This window comes from Pungitius pungitius, chromosome 1, assembly GCF_949316345.1.
Source record: "Pungitius pungitius chromosome 1, fPunPun2.1, whole genome shotgun sequence".
Taxonomy (NCBI): Eukaryota; Metazoa; Chordata; class Actinopteri; order Perciformes; family Gasterosteidae; genus Pungitius; species Pungitius pungitius.
This window is the reverse complement of record NC_084900.1, coordinates 16,100,158-16,114,336: the sequence shown is the minus strand read 5'-3', so window position 1 is coordinate 16,114,336 and position 14,179 is coordinate 16,100,158. Positions and strand designations below refer to the sequence as shown.

The following is a 14,179-nucleotide window of genomic DNA, read 5'->3' as shown; positions in this document are numbered from 1 at the left end:
TCATTGGTTGCCAGCAGGGCCTGCGACCAATGAATGTCCGGGTTTTTCTACAGGTTACTGTGAATGACAATTCAGGAACTCCTGTTCACACCGCATGTAGCGCAAAGAAGGAGGCGTAAACACTGACAGAGCTACGGTAGCCAGCGAGGTAAGCGATAAAACGGCACAAAATGATCTATCAACATATGTGTTGTGTGTGTGAACTTTAAAAAGGACACTGTGTTAATAGTGATGAGAGCCGACACTAACTACTCGATTTTCCTTTGTGGAATAACGGTCTGATAACGGTGCAGCGGGGTTCCAGTCCGGCCTGCTAGCCATTAGCTCGTCACAACGTCTTCGCCGTCTGCGCCGCGCGGGAATTTATTTGGGTTTTAATGACTTACTCAGTCGTAATAGCCGTCAAAAACATTTTTGCGCCGAACCGCAGTCGGGGTTACTGTCGAACCCACGCTCTCATTGTCGGCGAATGGCGCCCGGTCGTCGACTGAACCGTGCTTTCTCTGGTGGCGGTCGTGAGGCGGTATGCTAACATGTGCTAGCTAGCAGCAGAGGCACCACCTTCTGTCTCGCGAGCGCGCAGGGAATTCAACGTGACTAGGCCGACGTTAGCGTAGCTTCACCCTTTAGCGGTTTTCCCCCTCACGTTTCAACTCACGAAATCACGTTGTCTTGATTTACTTGCGAGGATTTTATTCCCCGCAGTTTATCCCTTGAGCCAGTCGGGGTATTCTTGATCTTTTCTTTAGACTGCTGCTCCTTTATCCGATGTTTATCATAACAATGTGATGGGGGGCTGGAGCTAGCTTCCCAGTGTAGCACACAACCCACGGCATGCTTTCATGGCCATTTCTCCGGTAACGTATTAAGTGGCTGGGTTTGTAGCACACTCCACGCTTGAAATAATCGATATGTAAACACAACTGACGTTACTCCCCTGGTAGCGACATTTTTGGTCGCCATTGCAGATGTATTATTTATTCCCTTTCATTTTTTTAAAGGGTATTATGTAAACCAAAAGTTGAGGCCCAGCGAATGCTTTCGCGACCACCAACGTTTAAGCAGTGGAAGCAACAAGTCAAGCCTCTGCAGTCTTCTCGTAACGTTAAAAATCTAAATCCAATTCGTCCCGCCTCGTTCTCTGGAGTCTCGTTGCGAGGAGCGCTTGATTACTCATTAACTCACATTCTTCCCGACTTGATGCCTTTAGCACCGTCAGCAAACAGGAGTTTGGCCGATCTCAACATGATTCCATTGAGGCGATCGTGTAAGTTAGCCGGGTAGCTTAGTTGTAGTCTCATGGCCACATGTAGAAACCGCGCCTAAAAAAAATTAAGCACCTTTAAAAAAAATATGTAATATATTATAGATTAGATCCCCGTGGTAACATTAGCTATCATTCTAGCTAGACTGGCTCCCTAAATGCTGGTGTGTGTGAGCTGTGCACGTTTATCTGGCTCAGTCATGGATAATTATTAAAAGCATATTAATCTCTAAAAAACAACCCTCTAAATTTTGTTAATTAAATTATGCACATGATTTGGTTAATTGTGAAATGGCATCTCAAGAACACAGGCCTCCTGGGGAAGAGCAGGCATCAACTTTCCTATTATAGTTCTGACCCAGCATTAACCACCGCATTGGTTAAAACACAAGACTCATTGATCATCGTGGTTTCACACCACCTATGACAAGTGGCTAAATGTGTTTCAGAGCTCCAGCACGTTGTAAGTATGTATTAGTGACCAGTATTATGTGTGCTTTTAGATTGTAATGGCATACTAAGCAGGTTAATTGTAGGAGGGCTATTTTCTGAACTGCATTTGGGCAAAAATGTAAAAAGAAATTGCAAGTATTTCCCTACATTCGTATAAAATAAATAACATACATTGTGTGTTTTCATGTTTTTGTTTAGGAAATGGACATGAGCAGCAGCAGTGAGTGCTATCAATGTGGCCGCTCAGGGCACTGGGCCAAGCATTGCCCTAATGGTTCCAGTGGTCAACGTGGTGGTGGTGGTGGTGGTGGAGGACGCGGCAAGGGTCGAGGACGAGGCAAGGGTACAATCTACTACTTGAGGCACCCAGCATAGGATGATTACCACGATGACCTGGCGTTAGATGTGGTTGAGGTTTTTTTTAATTCACTGTGGAGAGGTTGCAGATGTCGTGGTACAGCACGGCCAATGGAACGAGTTTCTTATGTGGAGAAACTCTTGGAGAAGCTGTAGACTATACTAGTGTCTTCCTTTCATTTTTGCATTTTCTAATCTGTCTGTTACAGAGCTGTTCTGTTATCGGTGTGGAGACCAAGGACACATGGCCAGGGACTGTGACCAAACTGAGGATGGTGTGCATTGAAGTTCTAATTCTTCCATTTGAGTTCTAGTTAGTTGATGTGAAGTGGTGTTTTCTTACACCGCAGTTACAGAAGTAATTACATTTTTATTTCAATGGTACACCACAGTATAGTATCCAAGATTTACCATGTGTTTACAAATAACTTTTTCTTGCAACAGTAATTGACTTTGCTTTGCTCTTTCCCTGATCAGCGTGCTACAACTGCCACAGGAGTGGCCATATTTCCCGGGACTGCAAGGAGCCCAAAAAGGAGAGGGAGCAGCTCTGCTACATCTGCAGCAAAGCCGGGCACATGGCCCGCGACTGTGACCATGCACACAACCAGAAGTGCTACACCTGCGGTGGAACTGGTCACATCCAGAAAGTCTGTGACAAGGTGAAATGTTACAGGTGAGAGCTGACTTTAAAATCCCTGTCTTATGTCATTACAGAATTGAATAATTGTTGTATAACTGGATTTTCTTGCATTCACATGCATATAAGCTAATCATTTATGCTTTACTTTTGTCATGCCTAGGTGTGGCGACATCGGCCACGTTGCTCTGCATTGCGCTAAAACCAGCGAGACTAACTGCTACAACTGCGGAAATGCGGGCCACCTGGCGAAAGATTGCACCAATGAAGGCAGCGCATAATCAGTGCCCTCTGTTGCCCCTCCTTTTTTCAGATTGATGGTTGGTTGTATTATTTTCTCTGAATCCTCTTCACTGGCCAAAGGTTGGCTAACGGAGGCTAGTCCCGGGCCAGTGAGCCTCTCGACATGTAATACAATGAAAGGGGTGAAAAAAATATCTTTCTGCATTCAATACAAAAATGTTTTAGTTTGGTAGCGGTGTTATGTATAATGCTTTGTTAAAGAACCCCCTTTCCAAGCCACTGGTGACCAGAGATGAATGGGACTAAACATGGGAATATATATAGGACCTCTGAGCTTGTGGAAGTGAGCCTCAGTAAAATGAGAGAAGGGAGTAAATGGAAACAGAACTTCCATGTATGGTTATTTTGGTTTGTTTTAGTGGGATATGAGTTGGCCAAGAGAGTATGACATGGAAACAGTTCATAACATGATGCATTTCAGCCCTACAAGCAGTTAAGTGGGCGATAACAAACTACATGTTATATTGCTAAGATATAAATAAAAATTGGAGTTGTTAAAAGAAATGTTCTTTTATAGAATCTGTTTACAACTTAATAATCACTTGGTAGTCCAAGGTAGACTTTTCCTTTCAAAATGGCTTTGGAATTTTTCTTTTACCTTGGTAAAATTTAACATCAAGCGCAGTTGTCAGAACAGCAGAATTAGGAGTTATTTGGGAAAGAAATGTTTTCACAGAAATCAAAATGTTATTTTTGTACAATATCACTTAGACTACTGTATAAATACCATTTGCTTGTACTCAGTTTTTAAGTCGGAAGGAAAGTGCAACTGAAGTCCTAGAAAATAGAAATGTAATTTTAAACTATCAATAAAGCAGGAGGAGCACGGGGAGGACTTGTTTGTGATTGAATTTGTTCTACAGATATTTGTGCACTCGCCAATCTTAATCAAATCTTGTATAGCACTTACTCAGCTCAAGCTAATAATGCTGTGACAATGAGCTGCTGAAGAATCAATGACGTTGGCGATAAAGCATCTGCAGCAGTGGGCCTGCTCGTCAGCCTCGTGGAGAGATGAAAGGAAGGTGATGGTGCTTGTATAAAGGTGGTTTCCCTGGCAATCTACTCTCGGTTATCTGCAGCATCATTTTTTTAACCACCCTGGGGCTCGCGAGGGCAGACCGCAGCATGTGACATCGTGCACGAGCTACTCTGTCCTCGAGCTGAGTGCGCGGAGCAAAATGGAGAGTTGACTCGTATCCATGTTGCGCTTCCCACTGCAGGAACACGTCACGTATGAAATACGCGTGTTTTTGAACAGCGGTGATAAGAATCAATGTGGCCAGGGGGCAGAGTCCCCACGCGCTCGTGCGTTTCTGTTGGTTCATCGGGGTGCTCGTGCGTGGAAAAGGGAGAAGAAAAAAAATCCTCAAAAGCTCCACCTCGGTTTCTAAAATGGCAGCGGGGGTTGCACTGCAGATGTAGCCCAACACGTTCTTCGGCAGAAATGCAGCAGAAGCCCCGCCCACTTCTTGGGTGTCGTCATCGGTTTCTCACCCAGTCAAATTTTAGGCGAGAAGAAGAGGAAGAAAAAAAAAAACAAGCTGATCAGTAACTGCCAGCGCGGCCGGACCGAGCCGGCTCCCGCTTCGTGCCGGCCCCGGTTTTTCACCCGTAGATGTTCGGCTTTGTATTTTTTTTAAACCGGTGATAGACAGAGGGGAGATGAGGGGACTCCTGCCGTTTTACCGGGACTTGTGCACCCTGAGTAACCGTCAAGCCAGACGCAAAGCTGGGACTGTCGGTTCTCGGTGCGGGTTTTGCGGAACTCGGTCTAACAGCAAGGTACGGTTCGAGCTGTTGCTGCGCCTCAAACGATGCGGTGTTGACGAGGCGATACTTTGTAGCTGCTGCTAGATTTTTTTCCCTTCCTTCCTCTTTTTTTTGTTACTGTGTATCAAAGTGACGTTGCATACAATGTTGCATGCAACTTTGCATACGTCAGGGTATCTGACATCAGGGACAAGAGCTGATGTAGCGTACTGTGACACCCCCCCCCCCCTCAAAATCACCCCACCCCCACCCCTGGGAAAAACAATCGCAGATACATTGTTTGTTTTTCTGTCCCAGTAAGTGCAAAAACATTGAGGCCTTTTACATATCTTTTCGATATATTTCAGTTTATTTGCTATCGTATTTAACGTTATATATAAATTATACATATTTAAATACTGCTGTGTCACAAATGTTTCCCTGACCTGTATGTTGCCAAAAATAATTAAAGCCCCACATCATTTGACTCCAGCCTCACTGCGGTGCGTGGAGGCAATATTCACAGACTTAGATGAGGTTTCACTTCTTTTCTGTAGAAAGGAAGCCTTTGGATTTTGAGTGTTACACGCTCTCATACTTCCTTAACAGCTTACAGACTCCACGAATCACAATTTCACCATAAATGCAGTCATCCGATCCAAAACCTTGACTGAACTTTGGCCAAATAAGCTGTTTTTGTTCTTTAAGCCGCAGCCCCGCTTCGGGCTGCTGTTCGACATCGACGGCGTGCTCGTCCGGGGGAAGCAGCCGATCCCTGCGGCGAGGAAGGCCTTCGAGAAGCTGGTCGACTCTCGGGGACAGTTTGTGGTGCCGGTGGTTTTTGTCACAAATGCAGGGAATTGTCTGAGACAAACTAAAGCAGACCAGCTCGCTCACATTCTTGGAGTACCCGTGAGTGTGTGTGTGTGTGGGGGGGGGGGGGTTCATATTGTCTCCGCTGTCCCCTCCGCTATTAACCTCTTAAACACTATTTACAGATTACACAAGATCAAGTCATCCTGTCCCACAGTCCCCTGAGGATGTTTAAGAAGTTCCACGACAAGTGTGTGCTGGTGTCTGGACAGGGGCCCGTCCTGGAAATCGCCAAAAAGTATCCTGTAATCTTGCGTTGTTCTCTTGTCCTGTTTTGGGCACCCCCCTCGCAGTGCTTGTCGCGTTTGTCCTTGACACTCTCGTCCTCAGCGTGGGCTTTAACAACGTCGTCAGTGTTGACATGCTGAGGGAGTCGTTCCCGTTGATGGACATGGTGGATCACAACAGGAGGCCCAAACTGCCGGTGAGATATTGAACTGTGTTTTTAATGTCACACGGTTCTTTAGTCAAACAGAGAAGCACGTGTTTAGTGTCCCTACTTTCCCTTGCAGTCCAATCCTGTCGGCAACCTCCCCCAGGTCGAAGGTGAGGACGTGAAGCTCTCAGATCGCCAACTTTGTTCAGACGAGTAGACGGACAGGGGTTTGATCTCTTTGGTGTTCACACACAGCCGTGATCCTGTTCGGGGAGCCGATTCGATGGGAGACCAACCTGCAGCTCATCGTCGACATCTTGTTGACCAACGGGAACCTCAGCAGTGTTCACCAGACCCGAAAGACGCCCCACCTCCCCCTGCTGGCCTGCAACATGGACCTCATGTGGATGGCCGAGGCGCACTCTCCCCGGTAACCATGGCCCTGATGTGGACATTTAAAGGGGGGGGGGGGTTCTATTTTGTTCGTAGCATACCTGGGGGCTTTGTCCCTCCCCAAAACTAAACGTGTGTCCTCGTTTGGTTCAGGTTCGGCCATGGGACCTTCCTCGTGTGCCTGGAGAACATCTACAAGAAGATAACGGGTAATGACCTGAAGTACGAGGCGCTCATGGGAAAACCCAGCGAGCTGACCTACCATTTTGCAGAGTACCTCATCAGAAGCCAGGCCCTGCAGAGGCAATGGGAACTTCCCGTCACTTCCCTTTATGCTATCGGGTAAGACGTTGCGTGTGTGGAGTGGACTGAGAATGAGAATGAAGATGCATAGAAGTAATGAAAGAGGTTCAGATTGAGGAAACCAAGACAGACTTTTATTTAATACGTTAATACTGATTTTGCAGTTCCACAATCATTTGGTGAAATAAACCGTTATATGAACGGTAGTGAGCGTATCACATCTTCCTCTTAAAGCAGCAAGTTTCCCTTCAGCTTTTTTCCCCACAATTGTTGCTTGCTTGTTTTTTGCTGATTGCCTTTCTTTTCACAGCAGTCACTCTGATGCGTACGAAAGCCACAGGTGTTACTTACCCCCCCCCCACCTATCCCCAAGCTCCCCCCAAATAAGTAGTAGTTTGCTGTTTATTAGCACTCAGGTCTTCCTTGTGTCTCCAATAAATGGTCCAAAGTGGCCAAGGCAAACCTCAAATACCTCTGAATTGTTGCACCTGGAATGCAGTGGACCCGGCCGTGACCTCTTTCCCAGCTGCTGGTCCCTCCTTTCACAGGCCACGTGAATGCCGCAAGTGTTACTTAAACGTTCCGGGCGCGCATGAGTCCAGCCATGGCTCCTTTCCACTCTTTCCACCTGTGCTTTTCCTCCACGGCTCAGAGTAACCCCTCCCCGTTCCCGCTCTCCTCCAGGGACAACCTCATGACCGACATCTACGGCGCCAACCTATACAACCGCTACCTGGAGGAGAGGGTCGCCAGAAAGAACCCCAAAGCCGTCGCCCAGATGGCGTCCGCCGCGGGCCCCGGCGCCGCGGTGCCCCGGGGAAACGAGGAGGAGGAGGGCGGCAACAACCTGTGGGAGAGCGAGCTGGCGCTGCCCTCCGCCACCTCCTGCAAGTCCGTCCTGGTCTGCACGGGGGTCTACAACCCCAACGTGGAGGTGCCGCCCGACGCCAGCCACTGCATCAAAGAGACCGTGTTCCACGGGCACCGGGACTTCCGGTTCGACCCGGCGCTGGTGGAGCCGGACCACATCGTGCAGGACGTGGCCGAGGCCGTCGAGCGCATCTTTGAGCAGGAGAAGTTCGGGCCTTAGTAGAGTCCAGGCGACAGGTTCCTATAGAGGAGGAGGTGGGAGCGGGGGGGGCATTTAAACTGAGGTTACGCTTAACGTGTACACCTACGGGAGCCTGACACTGTGGACGTTGTTGTGTTACAAATTGTGGGTCAGATTCTAAACTTACAACTTTGAGAAAATGAGTCATGTAACTGTTACCATCAACCGCTCTTTTGTATTGTTTTTGTGATTTAAGGAACTGCCTTATTTGACCCAACCAAGTATTTTCTTAGACAATAGTAATCTATTAGATCATTTCTAATCCTGAAGCCATCCTATATTTATTACAAGAAATTAACAGTGTTTTTAAGAAGCATAGTCAGATATTATTCTCACGGTGACTTTTTATTATTGCAATTTTAGTCATTTGTTGAACCATTTATCCTAGAGAATCTATGCATGACTATGAGCGTAATGTTTTGTAATTTGTACTGTGAAAAGAAGAGTTTGATGTGCAGAAGGCCCGTCGTCCTCTAATAGTACCGTCTGTCTGAGCCATGAATATCCGCACAGGTCACACACTTTGATCTTAAATGTTACCATATCTTCCTGCCATAACGTGTTCATCACAATGTAGAAATTCATTGTTAAGATTTTAAATTTGAATTGCAGAATTAAAATATATGTCGAATTTTTCTTTTTTTTTTTAAAGCAACTATATGGCAATCAAAGACTTATCGCTGCATACTTTCATCATTGGTGGTATTTTTCTCATTGTAAATAACTAATGTCAGAAAATATATCTCGATTAAAAATATTAATCTAATTAATTAGAGGCTTTGTAATTAATTAATCGAAATGAATCGCATTTTAATTGCATAAATATTTGACCTGAGAACAGTGAGAAGTAATTTTTTTCACATGGATTTTTATTTTTGTTCAACCAATTCCAGCAGACAAGTGTGTTGTGTTGTGGATTGCCTGAGAATCTATGAGAATTGAGGTTGGATTCAAAAGCATCAACAGGTGTGTGGTGGAACAGTGCAGGGAGATAGCAGGAAGGCTGAAGTGTGGAGGATCCTCAGTTCAAACCTGCTCTCTCTGAAGGAGGGTTTGGTTGCAGTCAGGGCTTCAAACTGTAGACTTTGAAACAGTTTTGAGGTTTAGCAAACAATCCCAAGGTCTAATATGAGAAACGGACACAATGAGGCATGTGCTTGAATAGCACAAGGGAACAACTGAAGGGCTGCAGGCTCCGACCTGCTGTCTGAGGTTGTGGGTTCATGCCCCTTCATGCAGACATCACTTCTGCTTTGAAAGAGTTTTGAGGTTTAAGTAGCAGTCTCAAGGTTAAATACGAGAAACAAAAATGTAATTGGTGCATGGTGAGGTAGTGCAGCACAAGAGCTGAGGAGCTACTGTCCTTACTCTATAGGTTGTGGGTTCAAGCCCAGTCTTGGGTTTGAGCCTTTGGCTTTACTTCAGGTTTGAGTAGCAATCTCAAGGTTAAATACAACAAACAAAGGGTTGGTTAGTGTGTGGTGAAGTAGCACATCGGAAGAGCTGCTGATATAAGCACCTGCACTGCACTTGAAGGTTGTGGGTTCAAGCCCAGATGTGGAAATAGCATTTAAAATGGTTTTGAGGTTTAGCTCACATACTCAAGGTTAAATAGGAGAATCAAAGTTGCCAAAATGTGACCAGGACTGGTGGTGTAGGGGTGAGTGCAGGGGCCAAAAGCCTCTGTAAATGCCAGTGGGTTCAAATCCCACTCCTGCCAAGTTGTGAGTTCACTACTGCGGAGGTAGTTGTGGGGGCATTGTCCCCACTGGTTGTTTCAGAGAAGTGGACCCTGGGGGTTATGCAGAAACACAAGGCGCGTTCACTTGAGTTATGATGGCATTGTCAAGAATGATGAAGAATCTTTTGAATGATGATGAATTGACTAAATTTGATGTTAATTGCTAATTAAGCTTTTATCACTTATTAGCCATGCTACATAGCCTATAGGGTTCCACCTTTTTGACGGGAGAGAAGGCCGGATGAGTCAGTAAAGATGAGCAGATGTGTCTCATTCAGTGGTCACACTGACATGAAACTTATTACAGCCTCTGAGGGCATTTTTCAAGACAATCACATGTTTGTCTACTTCAGGGTATCCTGTGGACAACCTTAAACTGACAGTCTGGCACAGGGTGTAGATTTGTTTACCCTTTTTAGTGCATCCACCCTCCAATTCTCTGTTACATTCAAATTCAACTCACTTGTCCCATTACCAATGCAGGAAGGATGAATAGCATGGTTGATCCTCCAAGATGCACCAATCGGTCTCTGGGGCAATATCCCATTATGATTTTTTATCAATGTCAGTTACCCAAAACTAAAAAAGGATTTAGGAAGAGCCACATTGTCCCTTGAGGGTTGAACCCAGATAAGGTTTAAAGTACAGAAATTTGGGGCATTTGGCATTAGTGACAGGGACGTGTAGCTTGCTCCATCTAAGATCATTCCAGTCATGTCATGGGAAAAAAAATATTATGTATAATATATATATATAATAATTAAATTATAATTAAAAATTATATATTATAAAAAAATATATGTAAGGTCAATATATATATAACATAATATGTATATAATTAGGGCCGGGACTAGATTAAAAATATTAATCTAATTAGAGGCTTTGTAATTAATTAATCAAAATGAATCGCATTTTAATTGCATAAATATTTGACCTGAGAACAGTGAGAAGTAATTTTTTTCGCATAGATTTTTATTTTTGTTCGACCAATTCCAGCAGACAAGTGTAGAAATAGCATATTTAGAAATATAGTACTTTCAGAAATTCAGGTAGCCTATAGGTAAGTAGACCTTCTGTAAACTATGTTTTTTTAAGTAGACCAATACTTTCAAGTACATTCAGAACATTGGTTATTTTTTCAGACGTGGACTTAGTTACCCTGGTCCTTAAACCAGTGCAGTGTGGGTTGGGTGTGGGTCCTTGTACTCGGAGTCGGGCTAACGCCCACGCTAGCTGCTAATTGTTTTGCGTTGAGGTGATACTTGAGGCTCGATGTGAATTCCTTGTTGCACAGCTTGCACACAACCACGCTCTTATCGACGCTTCCATCCGTGTGTTTATTATAATAAGATTTCCCATTCACGGGGCCACCCGACACGGTCTCGTCAGCTTCTTCGTTCATGTTCACTGTGGTTTGTTGTTGTCTGAAGTCATGAACGCTAGTTGGTGCTCCAGTATAATCGGTCCTCCGAAACTCATCCAGTGAGAAACGTTCCGCAGTGCAAAAAATAAGTGTAAAAATGCGTAAAAAATGTTTAATGTGTTATTTTTGGTGTAATTAATTAATTAATCTTAATTCACATTGTAATTAATTAATCGTAATTAACACGCTAAAGTCCCGGCCCTAGTTTAAACATATTCTGCAAACTGTGTGTTTTTATTTTTGAATGAATAACTATATCCAGGCCAGATGGAAGATGCATTCCCTCCAATAGGGCCCTTTTATGGTGGTATTTTTGTTGGCACGGTGCAGCCGGGAGGCAGAGAAATGGAATGCTACAGAAAATAATCCTAAACCCTGGAAATTATGCATTGTGGCCCTTCTGGTTCCCCACTGAATTAAAGTCTTAAATCAATGTTTTATGGGAGGTTGTATGCCTAAAACAGGGAGAAGTGAATTGTTTCATATTGTTCTATGACATAAAAGAGACCACTAAATACCCACACGATGATGCATTTTTGAAGCTTTTACACATTTTTAAAAAAAGGGGGTTGAAAACAGGTGGGCGATTGGGACTGCGTACATCATCGCAGGGACCAGTCTGCCTTTACATCCCTGTTGTGTATACCATTGCTATGGTTTCATTGCTAAAGCGGTGTGGAAGCAATTTCAATAGTATATATTATAGTACAGGTTTTAAGTTTTTTTATGACATAAAATACAATAATATGAAATATATTATGAAGGCATTGTGGGAAATTTCTAGAAGAGTTATTTCATAATTTAGGACACAATCCCTGCACAACTCTGCAGTGTGACAGTCTCCCTCAAGCGACACAACTCGGGTTACACTGCGCATGCGCCGACCCTACGTGTGACGTCACCAGCTCTTCATGTAACAGCCGGTACGAGCTGCTTTGCTTCGGAAATGAGAAAAAGGAATGACGCGTTAGATTTTGTTTGTAAGAGGCTAAAAGAGGCTCCAGTTTTTTCCAGCAAATTCTAGGAAACTGTGGGACGCAAAACCAAGCGGAAATGACTGACGAATTCACGTGCGATCACTTCCGGTTCTCAAAACAATATTTTACAAATTGTAAAAATATCCACATAATATGGTATATTTGATCATTCAGTCATTCATCATTTAAAGTTAAAACATAACCCTAATGTATGAGGGAAATACGTTATTAGTTGATTTTTAGTTTAATTGAAGTTTTGTTTAGTTATTGAAGTTGATAAAAAGTTAAATTCTTCCATTTTACCTTGAAAAAATATTATTTGGGACTATTTGAGGTCATAATGTTACAGCTCACTTCAGTTTCACTTCATGACATTTTTACTTGTCAAAATGCGTTTTTGATGATTGATGTATATTAAATGTTAAAACAGCCATTAAACTTTGTGAGCATTACAAAATATCTTGAGTTTTTAGTCCAGTTAAATGATACTGTTTGGATATCTTACCAACACCTTGACCTAAACGGTTCCATTGGGCATGTGTAACAGACAGCGTGGTTTAGTTCTCTTTTCTTTTAAAAAGTATCTCAATCCACTTGTCAGAGTCTTGTAAGACTGACGGATCGATTGGCCGACAAATACAGCATGAACAGAACCATGAGTCAAATTAGAAGCTACAAATGCCTCTCAAAAAATGTCTAATGTTATTGTATCCGTATGTTCTGCCTAAATAAATTACATTTCCCAGATTAACATAAATTGCCTTTAGACATGACTTTAGCAGACCAACTTTATTACTTGATGTACTTTTCCACTTGTAGTGTTATTGTAATTCCACCGCTTAGTTTGCTTTTATCTTTATATTGTGCTTCTTGTGCAACGTGTCCAGCACTTGTGGCAGTAACTCCATGTGGATAAGCTGCTCTTCCAGGTCCTCCGTGGTGACCTGCGTGGTGACCTCCGTCTGCTCCCTGTGAAGCCTCCTCCTGTGCCTGGGCTTCAGCGAGCGCAGGGAGTCGGCCTCGAACCCAGAGTGTCTCTCGTGTATCTCCAGAGTGAACGTAGTTCTTTTGGCTAGTCTCAAGCTCCACATGAACAGAACCACGAGGCAGCACACCATCCCTGCCATCACAGCGCCGTATGACCCGTGAGCGCAGCTCGCGGCCACGGCCGCCGGCGCACAGGGGGCGAAGTGCTCGTCGCCGAGGTCGGCGACGGCCCTGCGGGCCACGGGGCCCGGGCTGGCGCAGGTGGGCTCCGCGGAGACCACGGCCTTGTTCCTCAGCAGCCAGTTCCTCAGGTATTGGATGCCGCAGTCGCAGTGGAACGGATTCCCAGACAGCGACACCCTCTCCAGGGCAACCAGTCGGTCGAAGAGGCCCGGGGCCACCGACGTGAGCCGGTTGTCCCGCGCATGGAGCTCCGTGGTGTCCGCCGGCAGGTGGGGGAGGTCGGCCAGGTTCAAAGAGCTGCAGTTGACCTGCAGACCCGCAGGCCGCAGGGCTGAGCACAGGCAGGGTTGGCCGGAGGCGCGTCGGTTGAACGTGGCCCAGACGAGGAAGACGGCCAAGCTTAGACGGCGGGGCATCCTGCGGCGTGGGGGGGGAAAAGGTCACTTCCTGTTTACACAACAAACTGGAACAGGAGGGTGCTTACAGGGCACCACTCAGCGAGTTCTATTGGACGTTTCCAAAAGCAGACAGTCTATGAAAGTGCATTAGAACAAGAATGATATCAAACTGTCAATGTCTAGAAACTTGATCTAACTGTTGTGGAAAATACACCCATGAACTGAAAGAACATTTTTGTGAATCCTTATTATAAAGAAAGCCACCATTAACAAATGGTAAAAATGGTAAAAAACACAAACCTTTAAAAGTCAATCCAACTCGGAAGTTACTTCTTGTGGTGCCAGTCATCCTTAACATTTAGTTATGTTCACTGTCACGTCCAGTATTGCTTTTGAGATTGTAACCGACGCATTATTTAATAGAATAATCCCGCTCAGTGTGAGGAACGCACCACGCAGCGGCAACGTTAGCGGCCTCCAATCCATCTGCTCGGAGGAGATAGGAGTTTATCTATTACTGACAGTGGCGCATGCCGTACCCTCCTAAACTACTTGTTACAGCCTTCATGCTGCAGCGCTGAGGGCAACGGACGGCTGGGAGCATGTGTACTTCTATCTGGACTGAAATGTGTACTTTGAAAGCTT

General features: G+C 44.8%; 3 protein-coding genes across 6 annotated transcripts; 2 read left to right on the top strand and 1 right to left on the bottom strand.

The window, feature by feature from the left end:
• The first annotated feature begins 46 nt into the window (after positions 1 to 46).
• Positions 47 to 3,849, top strand: cnbpa (CCHC-type zinc finger, nucleic acid binding protein a). 4 transcript variants are annotated; one of them, XM_062562671.1, is made up of 6 exons: positions 77 to 148; positions 1,211 to 1,267; positions 1,916 to 2,060; positions 2,284 to 2,349; positions 2,552 to 2,750; positions 2,878 to 3,849. In XM_062562671.1, exons 3-6 carry the CDS (start codon positions 1,919 to 1,921, stop codon positions 2,993 to 2,995), a joined length of 525 nt encoding a protein of 174 aa, XP_062418655.1. In that variant the 5' UTR covers positions 77 to 148; positions 1,211 to 1,267; positions 1,916 to 1,918; the 3' UTR covers positions 2,996 to 3,849. The 4 variants fall into 4 exon arrangements, with proteins under 4 accessions (XP_037334294.1, XP_037334295.1, XP_037334293.1 ...); XM_037478397.2 differs by lacking the exon at positions 1,211 to 1,267 and having other exon boundaries at positions 47 to 148; positions 1,916 to 2,054; XM_037478398.2 differs by lacking the exon at positions 1,211 to 1,267 and having other exon boundaries at positions 47 to 148; positions 2,923 to 3,849.
• A 675-nt stretch (positions 3,850 to 4,524) lies between these two features.
• LOC119222002 (haloacid dehalogenase-like hydrolase domain-containing 5) lies at positions 4,525 to 8,591 on the top strand. The gene is made up of 8 exons (XM_037478313.2): positions 4,525 to 4,802; positions 5,478 to 5,681; positions 5,768 to 5,880; positions 5,973 to 6,066; positions 6,155 to 6,188; positions 6,274 to 6,448; positions 6,565 to 6,753; positions 7,399 to 8,591. The coding sequence occupies exons 1-8, from the start codon at positions 4,683 to 4,685 to the stop codon at positions 7,802 to 7,804; spliced, it is 1,335 nt and encodes a 444-aa protein (XP_037334210.2). The 5' UTR covers positions 4,525 to 4,682; the 3' UTR covers positions 7,805 to 8,591.
• Positions 8,592 to 10,479: 1,888 nt separating this feature from the next.
• On the bottom strand, positions 10,480 to 14,034 carry gp9 (glycoprotein IX platelet). The gene is made up of 2 exons (XM_037478375.2): positions 13,835 to 14,034; positions 10,480 to 13,553 (listed from the first exon to the last, which is right to left on the bottom strand). The coding sequence occupies exon 2, from the start codon at positions 13,550 to 13,552 to the stop codon at positions 12,806 to 12,808; it is 747 nt and encodes a 248-aa protein (XP_037334272.2). The 5' UTR covers position 13,553; positions 13,835 to 14,034; the 3' UTR covers positions 10,480 to 12,805.
• Between the last annotated feature and the right edge of the window lie 145 nt (positions 14,035 to 14,179).

What these genes read in the sequence shown, in the direction of transcription:
- cnbpa (XM_037478396.2), top strand. Translation starts at nt 1,919, where the DNA reads ATGGACATGAGCAGCAGCAGTGAGTGCTATCAATGTGGCCGCTCAGGG. An exon ending in GGGTCGAGGACGAGGCAAGG is followed by an intron (nt 2,061 to 2,283) that starts GTACAATCTACT and finishes TGTCTGTTACAG; the next exon opens with AGCTGTTCTGTTATCGGTGT. An exon ending in GACAAGGTGAAATGTTACAG is followed by an intron (nt 2,751 to 2,877) that starts GTGAGAGCTGAC and finishes TGTCATGCCTAG; the next exon opens with GTGTGGCGACATCGGCCACG.
- LOC119222002 (XM_037478313.2), top strand. Translation starts at nt 4,683, where the DNA reads ATGAGGGGACTCCTGCCGTTTTACCGGGACTTGTGCACCCTGAGTAAC. An exon ending in ACAGGAGGCCCAAACTGCCG is followed by an intron (nt 6,067 to 6,154) that starts GTGAGATATTGA and finishes TTTCCCTTGCAG; the next exon opens with TCCAATCCTGTCGGCAACCT. An exon ending in CAACCTCCCCCAGGTCGAAG is followed by an intron (nt 6,189 to 6,273) that starts GTGAGGACGTGA and finishes GTTCACACACAG; the next exon opens with CCGTGATCCTGTTCGGGGAG.
- gp9 (XM_037478375.2), bottom strand. Translation starts at nt 13,552, where the DNA reads ATGCCCCGCCGTCTAAGCTTGGCCGTCTTCCTCGTCTGGGCCACGTTC.